The sequence below is a fragment of the Balaenoptera acutorostrata genome, chromosome 11 (assembly GCF_949987535.1).
Source record: "Balaenoptera acutorostrata chromosome 11, mBalAcu1.1, whole genome shotgun sequence".
NCBI classification, from domain to species: domain Eukaryota; kingdom Metazoa; phylum Chordata; class Mammalia; order Artiodactyla; family Balaenopteridae; genus Balaenoptera; species Balaenoptera acutorostrata.
This window is the reverse complement of record NC_080074.1, coordinates 18460158-18481062: the sequence shown is the minus strand read 5'-3', so window position 1 is coordinate 18481062 and position 20905 is coordinate 18460158. Positions and strand designations below refer to the sequence as shown.

General features: G+C 35.6%; 1 protein-coding gene across 1 annotated transcript in view; it reads left to right on the top strand.

The window, feature by feature from the left end:
* The window catches only part of HCFC2 (host cell factor C2), a 44503-nt gene extending 27768 nt beyond the window's left edge, over positions 1-16735 (top strand). The window contains exons 10-15 of the mRNA XM_057557304.1: positions 4109-4286; positions 7497-7700; positions 8254-8327; positions 10638-10775; positions 12356-12541; positions 13167-16735. Of these exons, the coding sequence (XP_057413287.1) occupies positions 4109-4286; positions 7497-7700; positions 8254-8327; positions 10638-10775; positions 12356-12541; positions 13167-13481 (1095 nt within the window). The 3' untranslated portion in view covers positions 13482-16735. The remainder of the gene's footprint in view (positions 1-4108; positions 4287-7496; positions 7701-8253; positions 8328-10637; positions 10776-12355; positions 12542-13166) is intronic.
* The last annotated feature ends 4170 nt before the right edge of the window (positions 16736-20905 follow it).

Here is a 20905-nt window from a genome sequence, read left to right as displayed (position 1 = left end):
AAAGATACTTGATATGATTTCAATTTTCTTAAATTTACCAAGGCTTGATTTGTGACCCAAGATATGATCTATCCTGGAGAATGTTCCATGAGCGCTTGAGAAGAAAGTTTATTCTGTTGTTTCTGGATGGAATATCCTATAAATATCAGTTAAGTCCATCTTGTTTAATGTATCATTTAAAGCTTGTGTTTCCTTATTTATTTTCGTTTTGGTTGATCTGTCCATTGGTGAAAGTGGGGTGTTAAAGTCCCCTACTATGATTGTGTTACTGTCGATTTCCCCTTTTATGGCTGTTAGCATTTGCCTTGTGTATTGAGGTGCTCCTATGTTGGGTGCGTAAATATTTACAATTATTATATCTTCTTCTTGGATTGATCCCTTGATCATTATGTAGTGTCCTTCTTTGTCTCTTGTAATAGTCTTTATTTTAAAGTCTATTTTATCTGATATGAGTATTGCTACTCCAGCTTTCTTTTGATTTCCATTTGCATGGAATATCTTTTTCCATCCCCTCACTTTCAGTCTGTATGTGTCCGTAGGTCTGAAGTGGGTCTCTTGTAGACAGCACGTATACGGGTCTTGTTTTTGTATCCATTCAGCCAGTCTATGTCTTTTGGTTGGAGCATTTAATCCATTTACATTTAAGGTAATTATCGATATGTATGTTCCTATTCCCATTTTCTTAATTTTTTGGGGTTTGTTATTGTAGGTCTTTTCCTTCTCTTGTGTTTCCTGCCTAGAGAAGTTCCTTTAGCATTTGCTGTAAAGCTGGTTTGCTGGTGCTGAATTCTTTTAGCTTTTGCTTGTCTGTAAAGGTTTTAATTTCTCTGTCAAATCTGAATGAGATCCTTGCTGGGTAGAGTAATCTTGGTTGTAGGTTTTTCCCTTTCATCACTTGAAATATGTCCTGCCTCTCCCTTCTGGCTTGCAGAGTTTCTGCTGAAAGATCAGCTGTTAACCTTATGGGGATTCCCTTGTATGTTATTTGTTGTTTTTCCCTTTCTTCTTTTAATCTTTTTTCTTTGTATTTAATTTTTGATAGTTTGATTAATAGGTGTCTTGGCGTGTTTCTCCTTGGATTTATCCTGTATGGGACTCTCTGCACTTCTTGTACTTGATTGACTATTTCCTTTCTCTTATTAGGGAAGTTTTCAACTATAATCTCTTCAAATATTTTCTCAGTCCCTTTCTTTTTCTCTTCTTCTTCTGGGACCCCTATAATTCGAATGTTGGTGTGTTTAATGTTGTCCCAGAGGTCTCTGAGACTGTCCTCAATTCTTTTCATTCCTTTTTCTTTATTCTGCTCTGCAGTAGTTATTTCCACTATTTTATCTTCCAGGTCACTTATCTGTTCTTCTGCCTCAGTTATTCTGCTATTGATTCCTTCTAGGGAATTTTTAATTTCACTTATTGTGTTGTTCATCATTGTTTGTTTGCTCTTTAGTTCTTCTAGGTCCTTGTTAAACGTTTCTTGTATTTTCTCCATTCTGCTTCCAAGATTTTGGATCATCTTTATTATCATTACTCTGAATTCTTTTTCAGGTAGATGGCCTATTTCCTCTTCATTTGTTTGGTCAGGTGGGTTTTTATCTTGCTCCTTCATCTGCTGCGTATTTCTCTGTCTTCTCATTTTGCTTAACTTACTGTGTTTGGGGTCTCCTTTTCGCAGGCTACAGGTTTGTAGTTCCCATTGTTTTTGGTGTGTGCCCCCAGTGGCTAAGGTTGGTTCAGTGGGTTGTGTAGGCTTCCTGGTGGAGGGGACCTGGTGCCTGTGTTCTGGTGGATGAGGCTGGATCTTGTCTTTCTGCTGGGCAGGACCGCATCCGGTGGTGTGTTTTGGGGTGTCTGTGAACTTAGTATATTAGGCAGCCTCTCTGCTAATGGGTGTGGTTGTGTTCCTGTCTTGCTAGTTGTTTGGCATGGGGTGTCCACCACTGGAGCTTGCCGGTCATTGAGTGGAGCTGGGTCTTAGCGTTGAGACGGAGATCTCTGTGAGATCTCTCGCTGTTTGATATTACATGGGGCCAGGAAGTCTCTGGTGGTCCAGTGTCCTGAACTCGACTCCCCCACCTCAGAGGCTCAGGCCTGACACCCAGCTGGAGCACCAAGACCCCGTCAGCCACACAGTGTTGGCGTTCACCATCAGGAAAAGGGGGTGCTCATGCACTGCTGATCCACTTGTGAATTGTTCAAGTTTTTGTGAAAACAATCTAACACAATCTGTTTAAAAAAAAACCAGCAAAACTCTTGGGCCACTTTTATAAGGCACTAATCACAGTCCAAAGCTACTTCCTAATAGCATCACCTTGGGGGTTAGCTTTCAACATATAAATTTGTGGTGGACACAGACATTCAGACCATAGCAGCTCTATGCATATGGGCATGCTTGATTAGTAGACCTTTATGAGAGTTTTTGAGTGAGGATCCACAAATATCAGTATCTTTTCTTGTGGACCAGTGGGTTTCCCCTGAGACTTCTCCAACCTCTTGCTTAAGGGCTCTAAGCCTGGCTATCAGTATTCTGGGAGCTTAATGCAGAGAGGGCAGTGTCTCTCTGTTCAGTATGCAGACTTTCACTTAATCCCCATTTTCAGTATTGGTGCCCCTCCTCCATCCTCACCAGAGAGACTCTGTACCACGGTCCAGAGCCTCCCATTTTAATCTTTCTACCTATCTCCCTTCTTCAGTTCAAATGGAGGTGAGGAATCTGTCTGTCTTTGTATGCTGGAAGAGCAGAGCTGGGGCTACAGACACTTTTTATATAGCCTTCCATATGATGGTCCTCTGGTGTTCTGCACTCTGCACTTCAGCCTCCAAAGAACCTGATGCCCCCAATTTCCAAGGCTTTCTGGGCTCTTCAGCAAAAACGGTTCACCTCTCAGTTACTTTCCACCTACAGGCTCTTAGCTTTAGCTTTTTCTGCTTTATAAAGGCATACCTCATTTTTCGCACTTCGCTTTACTGTGCTTCCCAGATAGTATAACATGGAGACTTGGTAGTGAAATAAACTTAGGGTCAAATTCTAGCTCTGCTACTTGCTGGCTGCCTGACCCTAGGTGTGTTATTTAAGATCTCTGAGTCTCATTTTTTTCCATCTGTAAGCCAGGGGTGATATTATCCAATTTATAGCATTCTTATGAAGATTAAATGAGATACAGACTTTATAACTATGTAGCACAAGGCCTATCACATAGTATAATGCTCCTTAATGGCTGTGGCTGTCATCGTCATCATTTATTAACAGTAGCACAATCACCATCAATTAGAAGGGAAGTAGAGGGCATATTATGGACAAGTATCCTTAGAGCTATGAGAAATTATAATTGATAATATAGTTATAATTGACATTAAAGGTGGAGACAGAAAAGTAACAAAAAACATGTAACGAAAAAGAGGCAACGATACTGGGGTATTTGAATGAAGCCAGATCACTTTTATGGTTCAGTAGACCTATAATTATTGCTATATAATAACTGATGTTCACATTGATGATTTGAATTATCAAAAGGTTTAAATGTGTTTGTTATAGTGTCTTTAAGAAGACAAACAGAAATGTAATTAGGAAGATTCCTATCTAGAATGTTTAATGGTGAAGAATATTGACATGTATGTATTAAATCTTGAAGCCTATATGGAAAACTCAGTCATATAGAATAATTCATATGCTTGAAGGTTTCATATAACTGAGATTTTTCTCTTAGGAGTCGTAAAATCTTTAGTGTACTTGTCTGATCTTGTTAAGAAAATTTGAATGTTAAATTCAGTATCTTGGGTGTTGTCACCTATGTTACATATGTATTTACTTGAATACTAACTACTGCTTGTAAAAATGTAGATTTTTTTTTTTCCCTCAGAATGTACTGTTCCTTTTCCCTTCAGAACTGGTCTTTTGAGAATGAATATTAAGTGGAAAGAAATTGTTTTCTTAAACTATTATAAAATTTAAAGAATAATCCTGTACAAATTAAGAATATAATTTAAACTGTTTTGTATTTTGGAAAATTTATTTTCAAAATATTTAAGTTGCAAATTATTTTGCTTGTTTTTTACATGTATTTCTATTTAATTGAACATTACTTGCTACAATAAATTATTTTATTTCTTGTAGATCAGTGATACAATGAACAGTGCAAAATCTGAACATACAGCTATGAAAGGAACTTCACTGAAAAACAAACCAGAACTCAAAGCATCAACTGATTCTAATGCCACTTTACATTCATCTTTGGCAACTAACGCTTCTAATCATAACAGTTGTGTGGTGGATATGCTAAGGAAAAATGAAGGTATAAAGATGGCATTCTAAATAAAGCTTAAGCTTTTTATAATAATGGTAGAAAATTTTAGAGTCTTTGAAAAAGTAAATGTTATATGGTTTGGATCCATTTTCAAAATATAATATATATATTGACCCTAATTAGAATGATGTCAAGATACTAAGCAAGAACTTACCTGAATAGTAAAGATTAGTTATTAACTACAGAATTTAAATGAGGCAAGCTCTTGTGTACCATTTGAGATTGGCCAGTGTGTTCAGTATCACTGTTCCATTACCCTGTTGTCCTAGCACTTATAACTATCTGCAGTAATTTACTTTGGGCCAGGATTTTGCCTATCTTGTTCACATAAAGTTCTCCAGCACCCAGATTCATGCCTGGTAAATAGTAGTCACTTAATAAATAAATAAATATTTGTTTACCAAGTAACTGGATTATCCTCAGAAAGGTAGTTCATTTATGAAACTGTTGATTAGCCTGTTGAATTCATGGTACAGCTTGTAATTTGGTGATCCTTATATTTTAAAGTATTTAATTTGACTATTCTGATACCATTTGAGATATATTAAGTGTTGCCTCTGATTTCATTGTCTAAAATTACTTTATAAATCTCATTCTGATATATCCCTGACATAGGAATATGTGGTTTTATTTTTAATTTGAAAAACTTATGACCGTTAATAAAAAGCTAATCCTCTTCAGTGAATAACAAGATGAATATTCTTTTTATTTCTATTTTTCTTTATGAGTCCATGGTAGATAAAAATATTCAAGGAAAATAATTTCCTATAGTTTTTCTAATTTTATTATTTGTGGAAGAGGAGAGCACTTTTGTTGATTTTCTGATGTAAGGGAATCATTTGGTCAAATTTATAAAAGCTTGGTCTTGGACGTCAGTTTAAATTTCTTTTTTATAGTGATTTTCTATGTCTGTCATATAAAGAAGTTTATACTCTTGAAAACAAATATGAACTTTGAGATTTGAGAGTCTTAATGTACTCTGAATCCTACTTGTAAGGCAGTTCGGATAAAATTAATATTAGTCAAATGGAGAAACAAGAGTGGTTGTACAATGACAGTATCTGGCACATAGTAGATATTCAAATGTGTGAATGAATGGTTACCCAATTTCAGGTTAACAAGAGGAGATTGGGCTTTTTCTCTGTAGGTTGGAGTAGCTGATATGTTTCTTTCTTTTTTTTTTTTTTTTTTGTAAGTTTCAAAAGTGAAAGAGTGACACGATTAGTTGGGTTTTTTAAATTAATTAATTTAATTAATTTATTTTTGACTGCATTGGGTCTTCGTTGCTGCACGTGGGCATTCTCTAGTTGCGGCGAGCGGGAGCTACTTTTCATTGCAGTGCGCGGGCTTCTCATTGTGGTGGCTTCTCTTGTTGCAGGGCATGGGCTCTAGGCGCACAGGCTTCAGTAGTTGTGCCACACAGGCTCAGTAGTTGTGGCTCGCGGGCTCTAGAGCACAGGCTCAGTAGTTGTGGTGCACGGGCTTAGTTGCTCCATGGCATGTGGGATCTTCCCAGACCAGAGCTCGAACCCGTGTCCCTTGCATTGACAGGCGGTTTCTAAACCACTGCGTCACCAGGGAAGCCCTGCGATTAGTTTTTGTTTTTTATTTTGGAAAGGACATTCTAGCCTCACCATCAGGAAGAGTTATAATACGAAATGGTTGGGAGACTTGTTAGGACGTTCTTTTAGGACTTCAAGAGATGCATAGAGACTAAAGCAGTAGGTGGGATGGAGAGGAGAGAATACATCAGTTCAGAGACCTTTAGAAAGTAGCACCTATTAGACTTGGAAACTGGTTAGATATGAGAAATAAAAATGAGTCGAACATGACTCCCAGTTTTCTGGGTTGGACATTCAGTTGTTGATGATACTCTTCATCAAGATAGGAAATACAGGAGCCAGAACAGATTTGGGGATAAGATAGGTTCAACCTTGAACTTACTGTTTTTGAGGCACTTGAGGAACATATTGGTAAAGATTTCTAATAGGTAGTTGGATACTTAGGTCTGGAGTCTACGAGGCAGTTCTTGGCTGGAAGTATAAATTTAGAAATTAAGAGTATCTAAAATGTAAGCTCCACAAGAGCAGGGACCTTGTCTGACTTGTTTACTGATGGATTCTCAGGACCTGGCACTGCACCTGGGACATGTATTTGAGAGATGTATTATTCGTGAATGGTAGCTAAAACACCAGGAAAATATACAAGGGGAGAAAAGAAAAGGCTTAGAAACACCTGCATTTAAAGAGTCATTTGAAGAAGAGAAGCCAGCTAAAGAGATTGAAAAGGCATTCCAAGAAGGTTAGGAAAAAAGATTGGTATCATATTTTTTACCTGCGTAGTGGGCATCACTGTTTATGACTATGCATTTATGATGTATGTATGAGTGAATACAAGTCATAGACAGAAACAGTTTCAAAAAAGAGTATGTGGTCAGGATGGTTTACATTGCAGAGAAGTCAAGTAAATGAAAGTAGATAAGTATCCCTTAGAAATAAGTATCCCTTGACATTTGTCAGAGCCATTTCATTAGAGTTGTGTGCTGGATCAAATTTGGGGAGGTCAAGGAATTAGAGACTGCTCTAAAGGAAATTAGCAAGGGGAGATGGTAACTGGAGAATACTTGTTTATAATGTTTATAGACTGAGGCCCAAAACTACTGAAGAAGAATTTGAAAACCCCAAAAAGAAAGGAATGATTGATAAAAGAGGGTCCCAAAATATGCGAAAGGAATGGGACCAAGAGCACAAGAGAATAGACTAAACTTCCTTAGGAGAGAAGTCATCATCTGAAATGGAAGAAAGGACAGAGGGGCTGGGCACAATCATAAATACATTTCTAGTTTAGGACAAGAGAAGGCAGAAAATTGGTGGCATTCATGCCTGATCACCTCTTTTTCTTTTCCCAAAATGGGAGGAAAGGCCATTTGATCTATGACTGAGTAGAGTTCAAGAACAATGATTCAGTGTTTAGAATGGAAGAAGGAGCTGAGAAGTTGGCAATCTGTTATGGATATAATGCACTTTATTTTTCTAGATATTTTATGCCTAATGGTTAAGTCATATGACTGACTTTCGTGGTGCTCACGTTTATGATTTTAAAATTGAAAATGCCAAGAATTGGGTGACAAGAACTACAAGATACAGCAGTTATTTGCAAGTGTTATGTTACTAATTAATCTTTTCCCTTTAATTTTAGGTCCTCACACTTCAGCAAATATAGGTGTTCTAAGTAGTTGCCTGGACTTAAGAACAGTAATCCCTGAAACTTCTGTATCCAGTACTGTTTCCAACGCACAAACTATGGTAACCCAGCAGACCATTAAAACTGAATCATCCAGTACAAATGGGGCAGTTGTTAAAGATGAAACTTCACTAACAACATTCAGTACCAAATCTGAAGGTTTGAAATGTGTTTCACATACTGTATTTTGAACCATTTTTGTATATAAATTCATCAAACGTATTTGTTTTAGATGGGAATTGCATTTCATCTTGGATTGAATCAAATATAAAAAGATAAGGCATTTCAGTTAAAATCATTATATAATATATTCTCTGCTACCTTACATAAAATAGTTAAATTAGCACACACTGTAATACAATCAGAATGTATCTTTCCTACCATAAACTTATTCAGCGAAATTTTTTTTTCCTTAGAAAAGATTAGTTCTAGGCTATGGAGTAACAATTCTCCCAGCTTGATTGATTTCTGATTTTGTAAATTCTTATTTTATTCTTTTGCAATAGGAATTGTGTTTCATGTTTGGTGAACATTCTCTGAAGTTCCAGCTAGTCATCAAATCCTTGAAAAATGAACTTTGTGAATTAGTTCAAGTTAGAGGGTCCATATTTCCAATTATTGTGATTTTTTGTATATTTATAAATTATATTTTAATATATCTGTTTGATAAGTGATTATGTAAGTCTTATCTGATGAATTGTTTAATTTTTAGTTGATGAAACATGTGCATTACCTGCAACTAAGATCAGCCGTGTAGAGGCACATGCTGCAGTGATGCCATTTTCTGTAAGTATATTACCTGGAGATGATATATGTTTACAGATGGTTAAATATGCTTTAAATGCTGAGCACCTTCAACATAAATTCAGGAAAAGACTCTTGGGCATCCTCTAGTAATTATTTGACATAGATTGAAAAATGAAGGGTTAAAGAGAAAACTGTTCACAGTATAATGTTAAGTGGAAAACTGTGGACAAAAAATAATATGTATACTGCATTCCCAATTTTATTAAAAACACACACAGTGCGTACATTCACACTCTCACGTGAGTCCTCACACGTCTACACTACGATGCTAGATGACTTTCTTCAGGTTGTGGGGCCAGAGATAATTTTCACTTTCCTCTTTATGCTTTCAGGATTTTTCTGTAATAAAATGTTACTTTCATAATCAGAAATATGGGTGTATACATACATATGTGTATATATTGAAATTACATTAATGGTTTAAAGAGTAAAAGGACGTGTTATAAAACATAAAACTTGAATGGCTTTCTTGCTAGCCACTTAATAGGAGAATAACAGAATATTGCAATACTGAGTCAGGCATACCTGTAGGGTATCCCAACAGTCTCTGACATTGGGTTTTTTGGTGGAAGGCCAGAATAAGTCTGCCTGGTACCAAATTTAAATGCTAGGAATGTGGGCTTCCCTGGTGGCGCAGTGGTTAAGAATCCGCCTGCCAATGCAGGGGACACGGGTTCGAGCCCTGGTCTGGGAAGATCCCACATGCCACAGAGCAACTAAGCCTGTGCGCCACAACTACTGACCCTGCGCTCTAGAGCCCACGAGCCACAACTACAGAAGCCCGCGTGCCTAGAGCCCGTGCTCCGCAACAAGAGAAGCCACCGCGATGAGAAGCCCGCACACCGCAACGAAGAGTAGCCCCCGCTCGCCACAACCAGAGAAAGCCTGTGCGCAGCAACGAAGACCCACCGCATCCAAAAATAAATAAATTAAATAAATAAATTTAAAAAAAAAGAAAATGTCCATTTAAAATAAATAAATAAATAAATAAATAAATGCTAGGAATGTGCCTCACAAATAGTATACTAAGATTGTTTCACTTAGATGAATACATGTGTTTGTGTATATCTTTAAATTTATTTTTAAATTCTCAGTCATTTTAACTTTATTGTTATGAGCAAGAGTTTTTATTTGACCTAAAATTTACCTTTTAGAATCTTCAAGATTAGTCTATAGTTTTAGTTTTCTTTCAGTCATGATTTTATGGCTTTTGATTGTGTATTTACCTTCATCAGCTTTCACCTTTCCAGAATGTTAAGTCCCAGTGTTCTTAGACTCTTCTCAGAGAAGAATTATTAAAATGAATTTTTATCTCTTAAATCTGTTCTGCAATGCATCAGCCAGAGTGGTATCTGTTATTTCATTTGGAGCCAGTTGTTTTATAAAAGTTGTTGAAGAGAGTTTTTACAACTTTAAAATGAAAACAAATTTAAAGCTATTCCTTTTCTAAAAACCTTAAAGACTCTTCTAGTTAGCTCACTTTGTCATGTGTGATAGCCTAAGTAACAAGTAATGTGAATTATAAGCATGTACCTCTGCTGTTATATATTCAAGACAGAAATAAATAACTGAAGTGCACATTTGTTTTGAGCTTCTGGAAACAGTGTCTCATTTATAAAGAAGATGGCTTAAAAAGGTTAGTTCCAGGGATAAGTATAATTCACTTATCACTAAAAGTAGCTTAAGGTAGAGGAAGTTTATTAGTCTTAAAGCAAGGTAAAAATGTAAAACTGTTTAATCTGTTCCTCTTTAGTATATAATAAATTATATTCAAATTGCATTTTAGTTTTGAACATTTTTTCTCCTTTTAGGTTTGGAGAATCACAGGTATTTCAAGTGCAAAGATCACTGAATTTCTGCTAGTTGTTTTTGAATCTAGAAATAAGCCAGCTTGGAATGAATTTTTCCTTATTTGCTCCTTTTGGAGCAAGTTGTAGTGTCACATTAAAGGGATTATTACATTTTCTGAGAGAGTCTCTGAAATGACAATGTTCTATAAAACAGCTGGCATTTTAACGTATCACTGATTGGAAAGCATGCTAACTCCAGCTAGGTTGATAGCACAGAGCTACTGACTTGGAGAATGCCTGTCACTCCCTATGTTTGAATTGGCAACCCTGTTTCACTGTCAGTTAACCTAATCTGTTAAGAGTTTATTTACTTATGAGCTATTAATTGTGGTGTTTACCCATATAGCTACTTGTAGATCACTGCATGGATTTATTAAATCTTGAAATTTCTTGTATGTTCAGTAAGAGTCTTCATAAATTTTTCTTTCTCTGAAATTAGAAAGAGACTCCTTCAAATCCAGTGGCCACAATGAAAGCAGGAGAACGACAGTGGTGTGATGTAGGAATTTTTAAAAATAATACAGCTTTGGTGAGCCAGTTTTATTTGCTGCCAAAAGGGAAGCAAAGCATCTCAAAGGTAGCTATTGACATACTTTCTACACTGTTAGTTATAAGCCTCAAGAATGAGATTTTAAAAAATAATCCTGATTCAGGACATTGGAATGAGTGAAATTGGGATCTGTTTACAATCTATAATTGAGAGTTCTGTATATAGCTATCTTGTATTCTTTTTTAAGACTCTTTTTATAGAATATATCACAAGCAGGTTATTTTAAAAAATCTCATACAATCACTGGGCTGGATTTTGAGTCATAAATGATATGGTCTGGCCAGTACAGATAAAGATTTTTTGAAATATCTCTAATTGTGTTACCTGGTGTGTTTAAAGAATGTTTAAAGAACATTTTTTTACTTAGAACTTTTGTTATTCCTAATTTCACAGTTTAAAAAATTTAAAAACCCCTACGCTATTGAATACAATCTAATTTTCCCTTAATTCTGAAGTCCCTTAAAGAGGACCTCATATATATAGATGAGACATTAACCCTCTAAGAATTATGAAATAGATAACAGCTCCAAAGCATATTGAACTAATTTTTTTCTGGAATGGGGAATTTCAGAGAGGGAATTGCCAAAGAAATACATATTCAGTTTGAATCTCCCAAAGATCTTACTAATGGGAACTATATCATTTATCATTACATTTTAGTTTCTCTAATATTACTTCTGGTGTCTCACTTTTACATATTGAATTCTTCCAATTCTTGACAAAAATAGATATCCTAGTTAATAATTTGTTGGTATTATGCCTAACAAAATTTCTGGCTGTACTTTGATTTCATATACATGGAAATATCCTTATCTAAGGGCCTAGTAGCTATCTGTTTTTCCCAAAAGAAAGAAAAGAACATAAAATTTAGAGCCAGTAAACTTGAATTTGAATCATTAGTTCCAGCACTTGACAGTGTGACGTTGGACAAGTCACTTGTTTAACCTTGCTGAGACTCAGTTTCCTCATCTGTGAAATGGAGATGACCTAACTCCCTTAAAAAAATGGGATGGTACATTGGTGGTGTAGTGAGAGTTAGGAAGAATATGTAAAAATTGTTTGAAAGTTGTAGATGTTATGATCTTCTTACCCAGAGTATGTAGTCCAATTATTTAATTTAACATTTTTTCAGCATCTGCTGAATATTAATTATTAAAACGCTCTGTACTACGTGCTAGTCATTCCTTTTCTATCAAGTTTGCTTGCCTATGTCCAAAGGGTATTGTTCCTGGCTAGACTGTTTGACAGTAAATTTCTGAGATTTCTACTCCACGTTAAGTTTACATGGAGATAGTTGTTACCTTGTTTATAGTGGTCAGTTTTTTTCTATCTCCATACTCTTCATGTGCAGAATACCCTTATATTTCTTTTTATAACCAGTGATTCTCAACTGGAAAGGCACTTTTCCTCTGGATGAGAATCACCAATTTATGGGCTTAGTTACTTTTGTTTTGGGGGAGGGGGGGTTCATTCCATGTATGAAAGAGGAAAATAGATAATGTGAACTACAACCCTAAAACATAATTCATTCTTTAAAAGTTTTGTTATTTAATGAAAAAATAATTAATTGCATCTTTTCTTTGACTTTTGCATATATTACATTTTAGATAGGAAATGCAGATGTACCTGACTACAGTTTACTTAAGAAACAAGATCTTGTTCCAGGCACAGGATACAGATTCAGGGTTGCTGCCATCAATGGTTGCGGAATAGGCCCTTTCAGCAAAATCAGTGAATTTAAAACTTGTATTCCCGGTTTTCCTGGAGCTCCTTCTGCAGTCAGAATTTCAAAGGTGAGACATCAGGTCAAGACTTAATGATTTAAATTACTGAAACTTTGTACATGAAGAGATTAGAGATTCTTGTTAGTGTCTGATGAAATGAGAGGTATCTAAAAGGGGTAGATTAAAAATTTTTTAAATATTTTTCTCTAATCATTCATGATATTTTTAAGGACCAAAATTTCAAGCAGAATTACAGCATCCAAATTTTACAAAGTCAGGGAAATCTGTGTATGCTTCTTAATATTAGCTTTGTTCTTGTTATTATGGAACCAAAAAGTTTTGTGCTGGAGAGTTTTAATAGAACACATTTAATTGGATTATATTTTATCCTAAGGTCCTACCCCTATTTAGAGAAGATAAGTTCTGCTTTCAGATAAGAAAAATCCCTTTCTTGGGGTAGTACAGGTGGACTTTTAAGCCTAGTTATGTTTTTTAGAAGGGCATGAAGTAAACACTGTAGATCCAATTAAGATTAGTTTTTAAAAATCAACAATAAAAGTTCTAACATCTAATGCAGTTACTTTAGTGAAAAGCATCTTGTGTTCAAAAGATAGAGTCAACATAATAAGTGATATTAGAGAAAACTTCAGAACTTTTACCTGTTTTTGTTTTTGTTTTTCCCCCTCTCTTCAAGAATGTTGAGGGTATCCATCTTTCCTGGGAACCTCCAACTTCACCTTCTGGAAATATTTTGGAATATTCAGCCTACTTGGCTATCCGCACAGCACAAATACAAGATAATCCAAGTCAGCTTGTGTTTATGAGGATTTATTGTGGTCTAAAGACATCATGTATAGTAACTGCTGGGCAACTTGCAAATGCACATATTGATTATACATCCAGGCCTGCCATTGTGTTCAGGATATCAGCAAAGAATGAAAAGGGATATGGACCAGCTACACAAGTTCGATGGCTTCAAGGTAACAATAAAAAAGCACCTTTAAATTGATTTTTTTTTTAACTGAAGCTATTGTGATGATTATTTATTAGTAACTGGTTTTGGAGATTTGTCATTTAAAAGAGTATTCTCTGACTGTATTTCTAGCAGTTATGAATTTGAGTTTGTAAGTTGTTCTTAAAATGTATTTGCTCAATTCTAGATCCAAATAAAAGTAGAAAAGAAGCAAAGCCTCTCTGAAAACTAGTATATGAATTCTTCCCTAAAGTTATAGCTCTTTTATAAAGGAAAATAGTAAAATTAAGATAAAAGCTAGAAGGCTTTATTACTCCAATATCTTTTATAAAGGCCATGTAACTCAGTCATCCTAGAGTTATTGAGATGATTCTAGTAACTGGCTGTTGTACACTGTGCTGTCTTATATAGTAAATGTTCTCTACATTGTAAAGGCCCTGTCTTTGAGTACTCCCTCTAACTTTATTCTATATGAGCAGTGGTCCTCTAACAACTATCTTCTACTGGATAATATTTGTAATACTGATTTTAGTAGCCATTTGATTCATTTCTTTATCTACAGTTAGCACAGAGCTTAAGAAATTAAAAAAAGAAAGAGACAAGTTCAGAAACTCTGCTTTTGAATTTTCATCATTTTCCAAGAATCATGGCAACATACAAAAAGAATAATGGGTTTTCTTAATTCATTACAGGTTGATATATTGGAGTATATTTTTGGCCAAAGCACTTATCTGGCCCTCAATTTCCTGATTAATAGATGAGGGAGTTAAAAGAGTTTACCTTTAAGGTCCCTTTCAGCAGTAAAATTCTGTATGTTCATCAGAAGTAAAGTATATCCCTAAACATTTCAACATCTGTCTCAATGGATCTAATTTTGCTTTTGCTGAAATTAAAATGTTCATAGTTTAAAATTCAAAGTTAAAGTATGTCCTTCTTATTGAAGAAAGAAAGAAGCACCTTAACTGGACATGAGTTTTGAAATAGTGTTTTAAACATTTGTAAGATTTTTGTAAATGCTCTAAATGTTTTATTTTTGCATTGTTTTTACCTTGAAATTGTATAAACTTTTTTACAACTGAAATATAAGCATTAGACAGCTTACTCAGGTTCCATTACAACCTTAAAGATGCATATAGGCATTATGGATACTCTGCTACAGGTAACTTGTTTTAAACCTTTTAGACATTTCATGGTTCCACTGCCTATTCGAATCTGGAATGAATATACAGAGCAATAATTGCAGAAAAGATATTTCAGACTAAGAGCTGCAGTAACTGCAGGGGCACAGGTCTGTCGTTTTATACCATGTAACCTTATGCCAGTTTAGGTTGACTGAGTAGCTATGTCCTCAAACTTCATGTATAATACTCCAAGCAAAGATGGATTTAATTGTGCAGAATTGATATATATGTATGTTCCAGTTACTAATTTAAAAGTGTATAGAATATTTTAATATATAATTTTTGTAAAGAACTGGGATTTTTATACTACAGTATTTGTAATTAATGTGTCTCACTAATTTTCTCTTGAAGAAAATATGCAAACTGTTAGACACGTAATGAGTGATTTCCAAACTCTAAAGGTAAAATAAATGCACTACTGTGGTGTTGTTAGAATACCTTTTTTTGTGGCTATATGAATCCTTAATCTTTAAATGTGTACTTTACAAACAGTGTTTACAAGGAGCTTCTCTGGTTTGTTATCCCAGCACCTCCCTTGGTGAGAGCTTCATTCTGCATTTGTTTAACTCATATGCTTTGCTTTTGGCATATGCTTGCTTTTTGCACTAGTAGAATTTTAACTTACCTCATTATTATGTTTGTAATCATTTGTGTAGCTTCCATAATATGTCTGATATAGGCTAAAGAAGTACTTAACCAAAGTTAAAATAAATGGTAAGCAATTTTGCACATATTAAATGCTAGGGTTTGTTGTGTATATGTGTGCGTTTAGTTACAAAAAGAATAAGAATGGAAAGTTATAGTAAGTATGTGTTTCAAGCCCAATCATTTTAATGATCTATTTGCTTTATTAGGAAAAGGTCTGGCTTTTAACCCTTTATTCTCTGCATTAATTAACAATTTGCATCTTGAAGCACTTCTCTTAATGACAAGGAATAAGTTGACTTTAAGCAAAGAATAGAATATTTGTTTGAGTGTGTACATTTATACCTACTTAGTATTTTGTTTAGTTTACTTTGTTTAAATATCTCTTCTTTTCTAGACTAGGAGGTGAATATGAACCTGTGGTTCTAAAATATGTCTTATTTTCTAGAGAGAAAGGCAGTCTTTCTATACCAAGGGATTTGTTAAAATAACAAATGTTTTTACTTTGAGAATCAGCCCAGTTTCTTACCATTTTTTCACATTTGTACATTAAGTAGTAATCACATTTATCTCTTTGATAAATGATTGGTGACTGAAAGACGCCATTGGGAAATCTCTGTGGCTTTGACATTAATAGTTAATATGAGATCATTGAGCTATGTGTTTATGAATAGAATGGATTGGGATAAATAACAAGAGAAGTGCATTTAGCTTCTATGATTTGCACATTTTCTAAGTGAAGATCCCTTTGTGTAGCAGTGGGTTATAACATGCAGGTATCTTTCATAAGAGGATTTACCCTGAGTTAAATTACTGTCTTTACTCCTCCCAGCTGGATAAGCAATTCAGATGTACAAGTCTTGTGCCATAGTCCTCTTCCTGGACTCTGCAGATTTGGTTCACATAGGTAGTAAAAAGATTTTGCTGTTGCATGCTCTTAGAATTATGTTTTCTAAAGTATTGTATTGGCTTCATTTTAGTTTAGTAAACTGTTTGGCAACTTAACTAGAAATAGGGTATTATAAACCCACTTTTATCTGCGTTAAAAAAAAAAAACAGGAATAATCCGATTGCATGTATGAGGGCCCCCTGCCCTATAACCCAATTGCATAAATATAATCATCTGTAAGAAGGTGAAACTGTTGATCCATTATTTCAAAGACTTGTAGACTAGCAAAGATTTGTTTCAGTTAGATATATGGTCTACTATAACTGGAGATATTTTTATTTTTAAAAATTGCAGCACTTGTAGCATAAAAATAACTTGTAACATTGGATATGAAGAGATTATTAGTATTTAAAATTACTGTAGTCATCTGATCATAAATGAAGTAGGTTCAAAATAGACTTGGTCCTTGACCATTTAAGGTATAACTGACAGTTATGTTTTCCAAGACTAATTTTAGGCGGTTTTATGTATTGTGTACCAATGACATGTAAAATAAAGCACCTTTTCTACTATAAGCAATTACAGGTGTTATTTATTTTGAACTACATGGAAGAAAAATTAGTGGTGGCAGAGTAAATCTGTAGAAATGCTGATGTTATATCATTCACTTAAAATGATATAGGCAGGCTCATAAAGAATGAACTGTGTCTAAAAACTTGTTTATTGAGTGGATTGTGTTTGGGAGTCATTTTCTGATAGAAATGTAAAGCCTGTCTAACCTTTATTGTAACTAAACTAGTATGCTTGAAAGTAAAAAGGCAGATGGCTCCAAGAAACAGACTAAACTTGTTGTCACCTTTTTTTGGTCTTTTTTAGTCTTAATTTTTTTTTTCTTTATGCTTTTCATTTTAATTCATAGCAGCCGGTCTTCTGTCCTGCTACTCCATCAAAATGGCTCTAGCAGAGGTCAGGGATAACGTCTCATTTCCCAAATCCATTGAATTCTTTCATTGTACTTAATCTTGTCATTTGAAACTTTAACCACTCCCTTGACACTTTGACTTTTTTTAGTTTCTGTGGGACTGTGCTCTCTGTCTTTTTGTGCACCTCCTTCTGTCTGCAGTCCCCTTTTCCACTCCCACCTGTCTCCATTCATATTTTCAAGATTTAGGTAAAGGTCGCCAACCTGCTGAAGCCTTTCCTGACATTCTTCATTTCTAGTTAGATTTGACCCCTTTTTCTTATGCCCCTACTGTCCTTTGTTCAATCTTCTGTCATAGCAGCCTAAAAGCTCTTGCGCCCTTACTCGTTAGTGTTGTTATTCCTCTCCCTCTGCCAAATGGTCAGAGACTGGGTCTTTATCTCTCTTCCATATCAGCCATTTAGCTGCTACTTAAATATTTTAACAAATGATTAAAGAAAATTGCACCTGTACATCTCTCTCCATACTCTCACTCCCCTTCTCAAATTGGGTCAAAGTGAGAGGGAGGCTTTGAAAGGGAAAGAGATTTTAGCAGATTTAATAAGCCTCTGGAGGAAATACAAGCTCCACCTTTATCTTACCCTACCCTGCTGTTACTTAGGTTCCTAAGTGAAGTTCTGGGATAAGTAAGAGATATGTCACATATTTATTAGGCTAAAAGGGATTTAATATGGGTGTGTATAGATCTCAAGAGGAATTCTTTGATCTAAAAAGATCTGAGAATTTAGTGAGACCGGTGGGCATTGCTGGATAATGATTTTTAACATTGGATGATCAGGAAAATGAGCTAAAAATATTTCCAAAGTCAGTCTCTCTGATTTCCATATAGGAAAGCCATGGACAATTGTCTAACTTTAGAAGAAGCTACCTACATATTTAATATGTAAGCACAGGGAGCTGCTGGAGGACACAGAGCACCAGCGTTAGAACCTCACTGGAGTCTGGCAGGTCACTGTTGTCACCTCTAAGCTTACAGGACAAAGGATTCTTACACTACTGGAAAACAAGATGACATTGGCACACCTTCTTTCCAAGTTTCCCAGTTATAGTTGGGAGTCCTTATACTTATATATTTCTGTAACTCAGAAAAAGACTTTTTAAAAATCATGCCTGGAAAAACATGAACTACAGCATTCTGGGGAGAAACGATTAATTCTATAAACCGAGTGATGAAGGAAAAAGCTATACCAGCCTCCTTATTCAAAATAGATCTCTATATCTTCTATTTCTATATCTATATAAGGTAGCATCTAGTGTTTGTTTTTGAGCATAGAGTAACTCTGTCCGCTAGTAAGTCACGGTCCAAGAAATGCCCACCTCTGACCAAGAGGATTATCCATTCCTCCTCTGAAAAGATGGACTGGAAGTTCCCTACGAGCTTGAGGAAAGCTCCCTCCCTATTTCTCTGTTTCTTATCGGAGAAGGAGGACAAAGCTGCAGGTATAATAATTACCTCCGATTTAAGAAAGCTGTGGGTGTGCCACTGAAGGCGGCGTAGCATGTACGAGAGGGGGCAGGGCTCTGGAGGTCCAGCCAACCGCTTGATCCGAAATCATCCTGCTGCCAGCTGCACTTTAGCGCCTCCTGGTGACATTGTCCATTCCAGCTTACATATGGGTAAGATTTGGGGTCTTTTGTAACAAGCAGCCTAGGATTTTTAAAATAGCACAACGATGTCTGGAATTTTCTGAATGTTTGGAACCTAGTTGAAGAGAGTGGACCTGAAGGATACACTGTCTGCTCTCCATTTCCTGAGAATGTATTGCCAGCCATTTGCTGCCGGGCCTAGTCTGCCTCTTGCACCACCTCCCTAACCCAAGATAATAACTTTAGCCTGCCTTGTTGGGTACGAGGGATGGATCCAATGTTTCAAGATCTTTTTTTTTTCAAATTTCTAAATTGTATACCAAATTGTATAGCTAATCCCCTGAATCAGGTGAAAATGTACCTTAACTGTGCCTTGTTTAATTTGCAAAATGGCACTGTTGGTGATGACCCTGGCAAAGATATGATTGCAAAATTATTATGACACTTGTGACCAACCTGGGCACCTGTTATTGACCAATGTGGAGAAACAGTCAATAGCCACCATGCACTTTCTGTATTTTTGGATTGCTTAACACATAAATGCACTATTAGGAGAATGTGCCAAAGGGAATTTGTACTTCTGAAAGTCAACAGAATTCAGTAAAGAGGCAGTGTCTCAGTTTATTTTGTGATTTGTATCACCTATCATTTCATTCTCCGTTTTATACAAATAATTATATACCCAATGAACAACATAACCAACTAACCAGAATCATGCCAGTGGCTGAACCAACTTGGCAGAGCAGTGCTATAATACTGCCATCTCGTTAGATTCTAACTCTCTGGGAACCTAGTTAACTTCTGTGAAGAATAGCCCATATTCATTCCTTTTTTCATATTATTATGTACTTCTTCCCCACCAGTTACAATAATTGCCTGATATGCAATGCAGAACAGTGGCTGAAATAATCGGATGTTCCCTCTCTTTGTTGATGAAGTTATATCACGTAACCTTATATCCTTTTTCTTTTACAATGTTTGTTGAGAATAAATAAAATGATCACACATGTACTCAATCTTCAGCTTAAGAACTAGAATACCCTCAGATGTGTAGAATTACCCCACTCTGTCTTCCTTCCCCACATACCACATGAGGTAAACATTATTCTGGATTATTTGGCAGTAATTCCCATGTTTTTATTTATGGCTCTGCCATCTATATTTTGTATCCCTAATAATATATTATTTAGATTTACCTGTTTTTGAACTTTTATGTAAATGGTATCATGCTGTATGTATTCTCCTATGACTTTTTTCTGACACTGTTTTCGAGATTCTTATCCATGTTTATGCATGTAAGTGTATTTCATCTGTTTTTCACTACTGTATAGTATTCCATTGTATGACTATACCACAATTTATTTATCTATTCCTCTGTTCATGGAGATGTGGATTGTTTTCAGTTTTTGGCTATTCTGAATGATGCTGCTAGTGAGCATTCTGCCAGTTACAATGTAAGCTCCGTGTGGGCAGGGATTTTGTCTTTTTTGTCTGATTTTGTCTGTTTAACACATTCACAATGTCTAGAACAATGCTGGCACATGGTAGATGCTTGAGGAATGAGTGAATTCTCGTACATGTCTCCTGGTGCACATGTGCAAGAGTTCTCTAGGGCAGTTGTTTTCAAAGTATGGTCCAGGGACTCTTGAGGTCCCTGAGACCCCTTCAGGGGAGTCTGTGAGGGCAAAAGCATTTTCATAAGAATACTAAGACATTATTTGTCCTCTTCACTCTCATTTTTCACTTTTAAATGTTTTCCAGATATATGATGACATCATCACTCTGACAGCTTATCAAGTGTGTGCCTATATAGTTTTGTTTTGAAAATGCCTGTTTTAATTTCTAATATGGTAAATTTTGATAACTATAACTGCATGAACAACAGCTCTTTGAGGTCCTCAATAATTTTTAAGGATGTAAAGAGGTTCTGGACCAAAAATTTGAGAACTGATGCTCTAAGAAGCAGGTTTTACTTAGTCATACTGAACTGTTTTCTACAGCATTTGTACCAGTTAAGCTCCCACTGGCAGTGGTTGAGTGTCATTGCAAACACTTATATCTTAGCAAACACATAATCTTGACTATCTTTTATATTTGCCAATTGGATGGCGATTGTATAGTATCTTACTGTCGGTTTAATTTGCATTTCCCTGATTACTAATGAAACTGAGTGTTT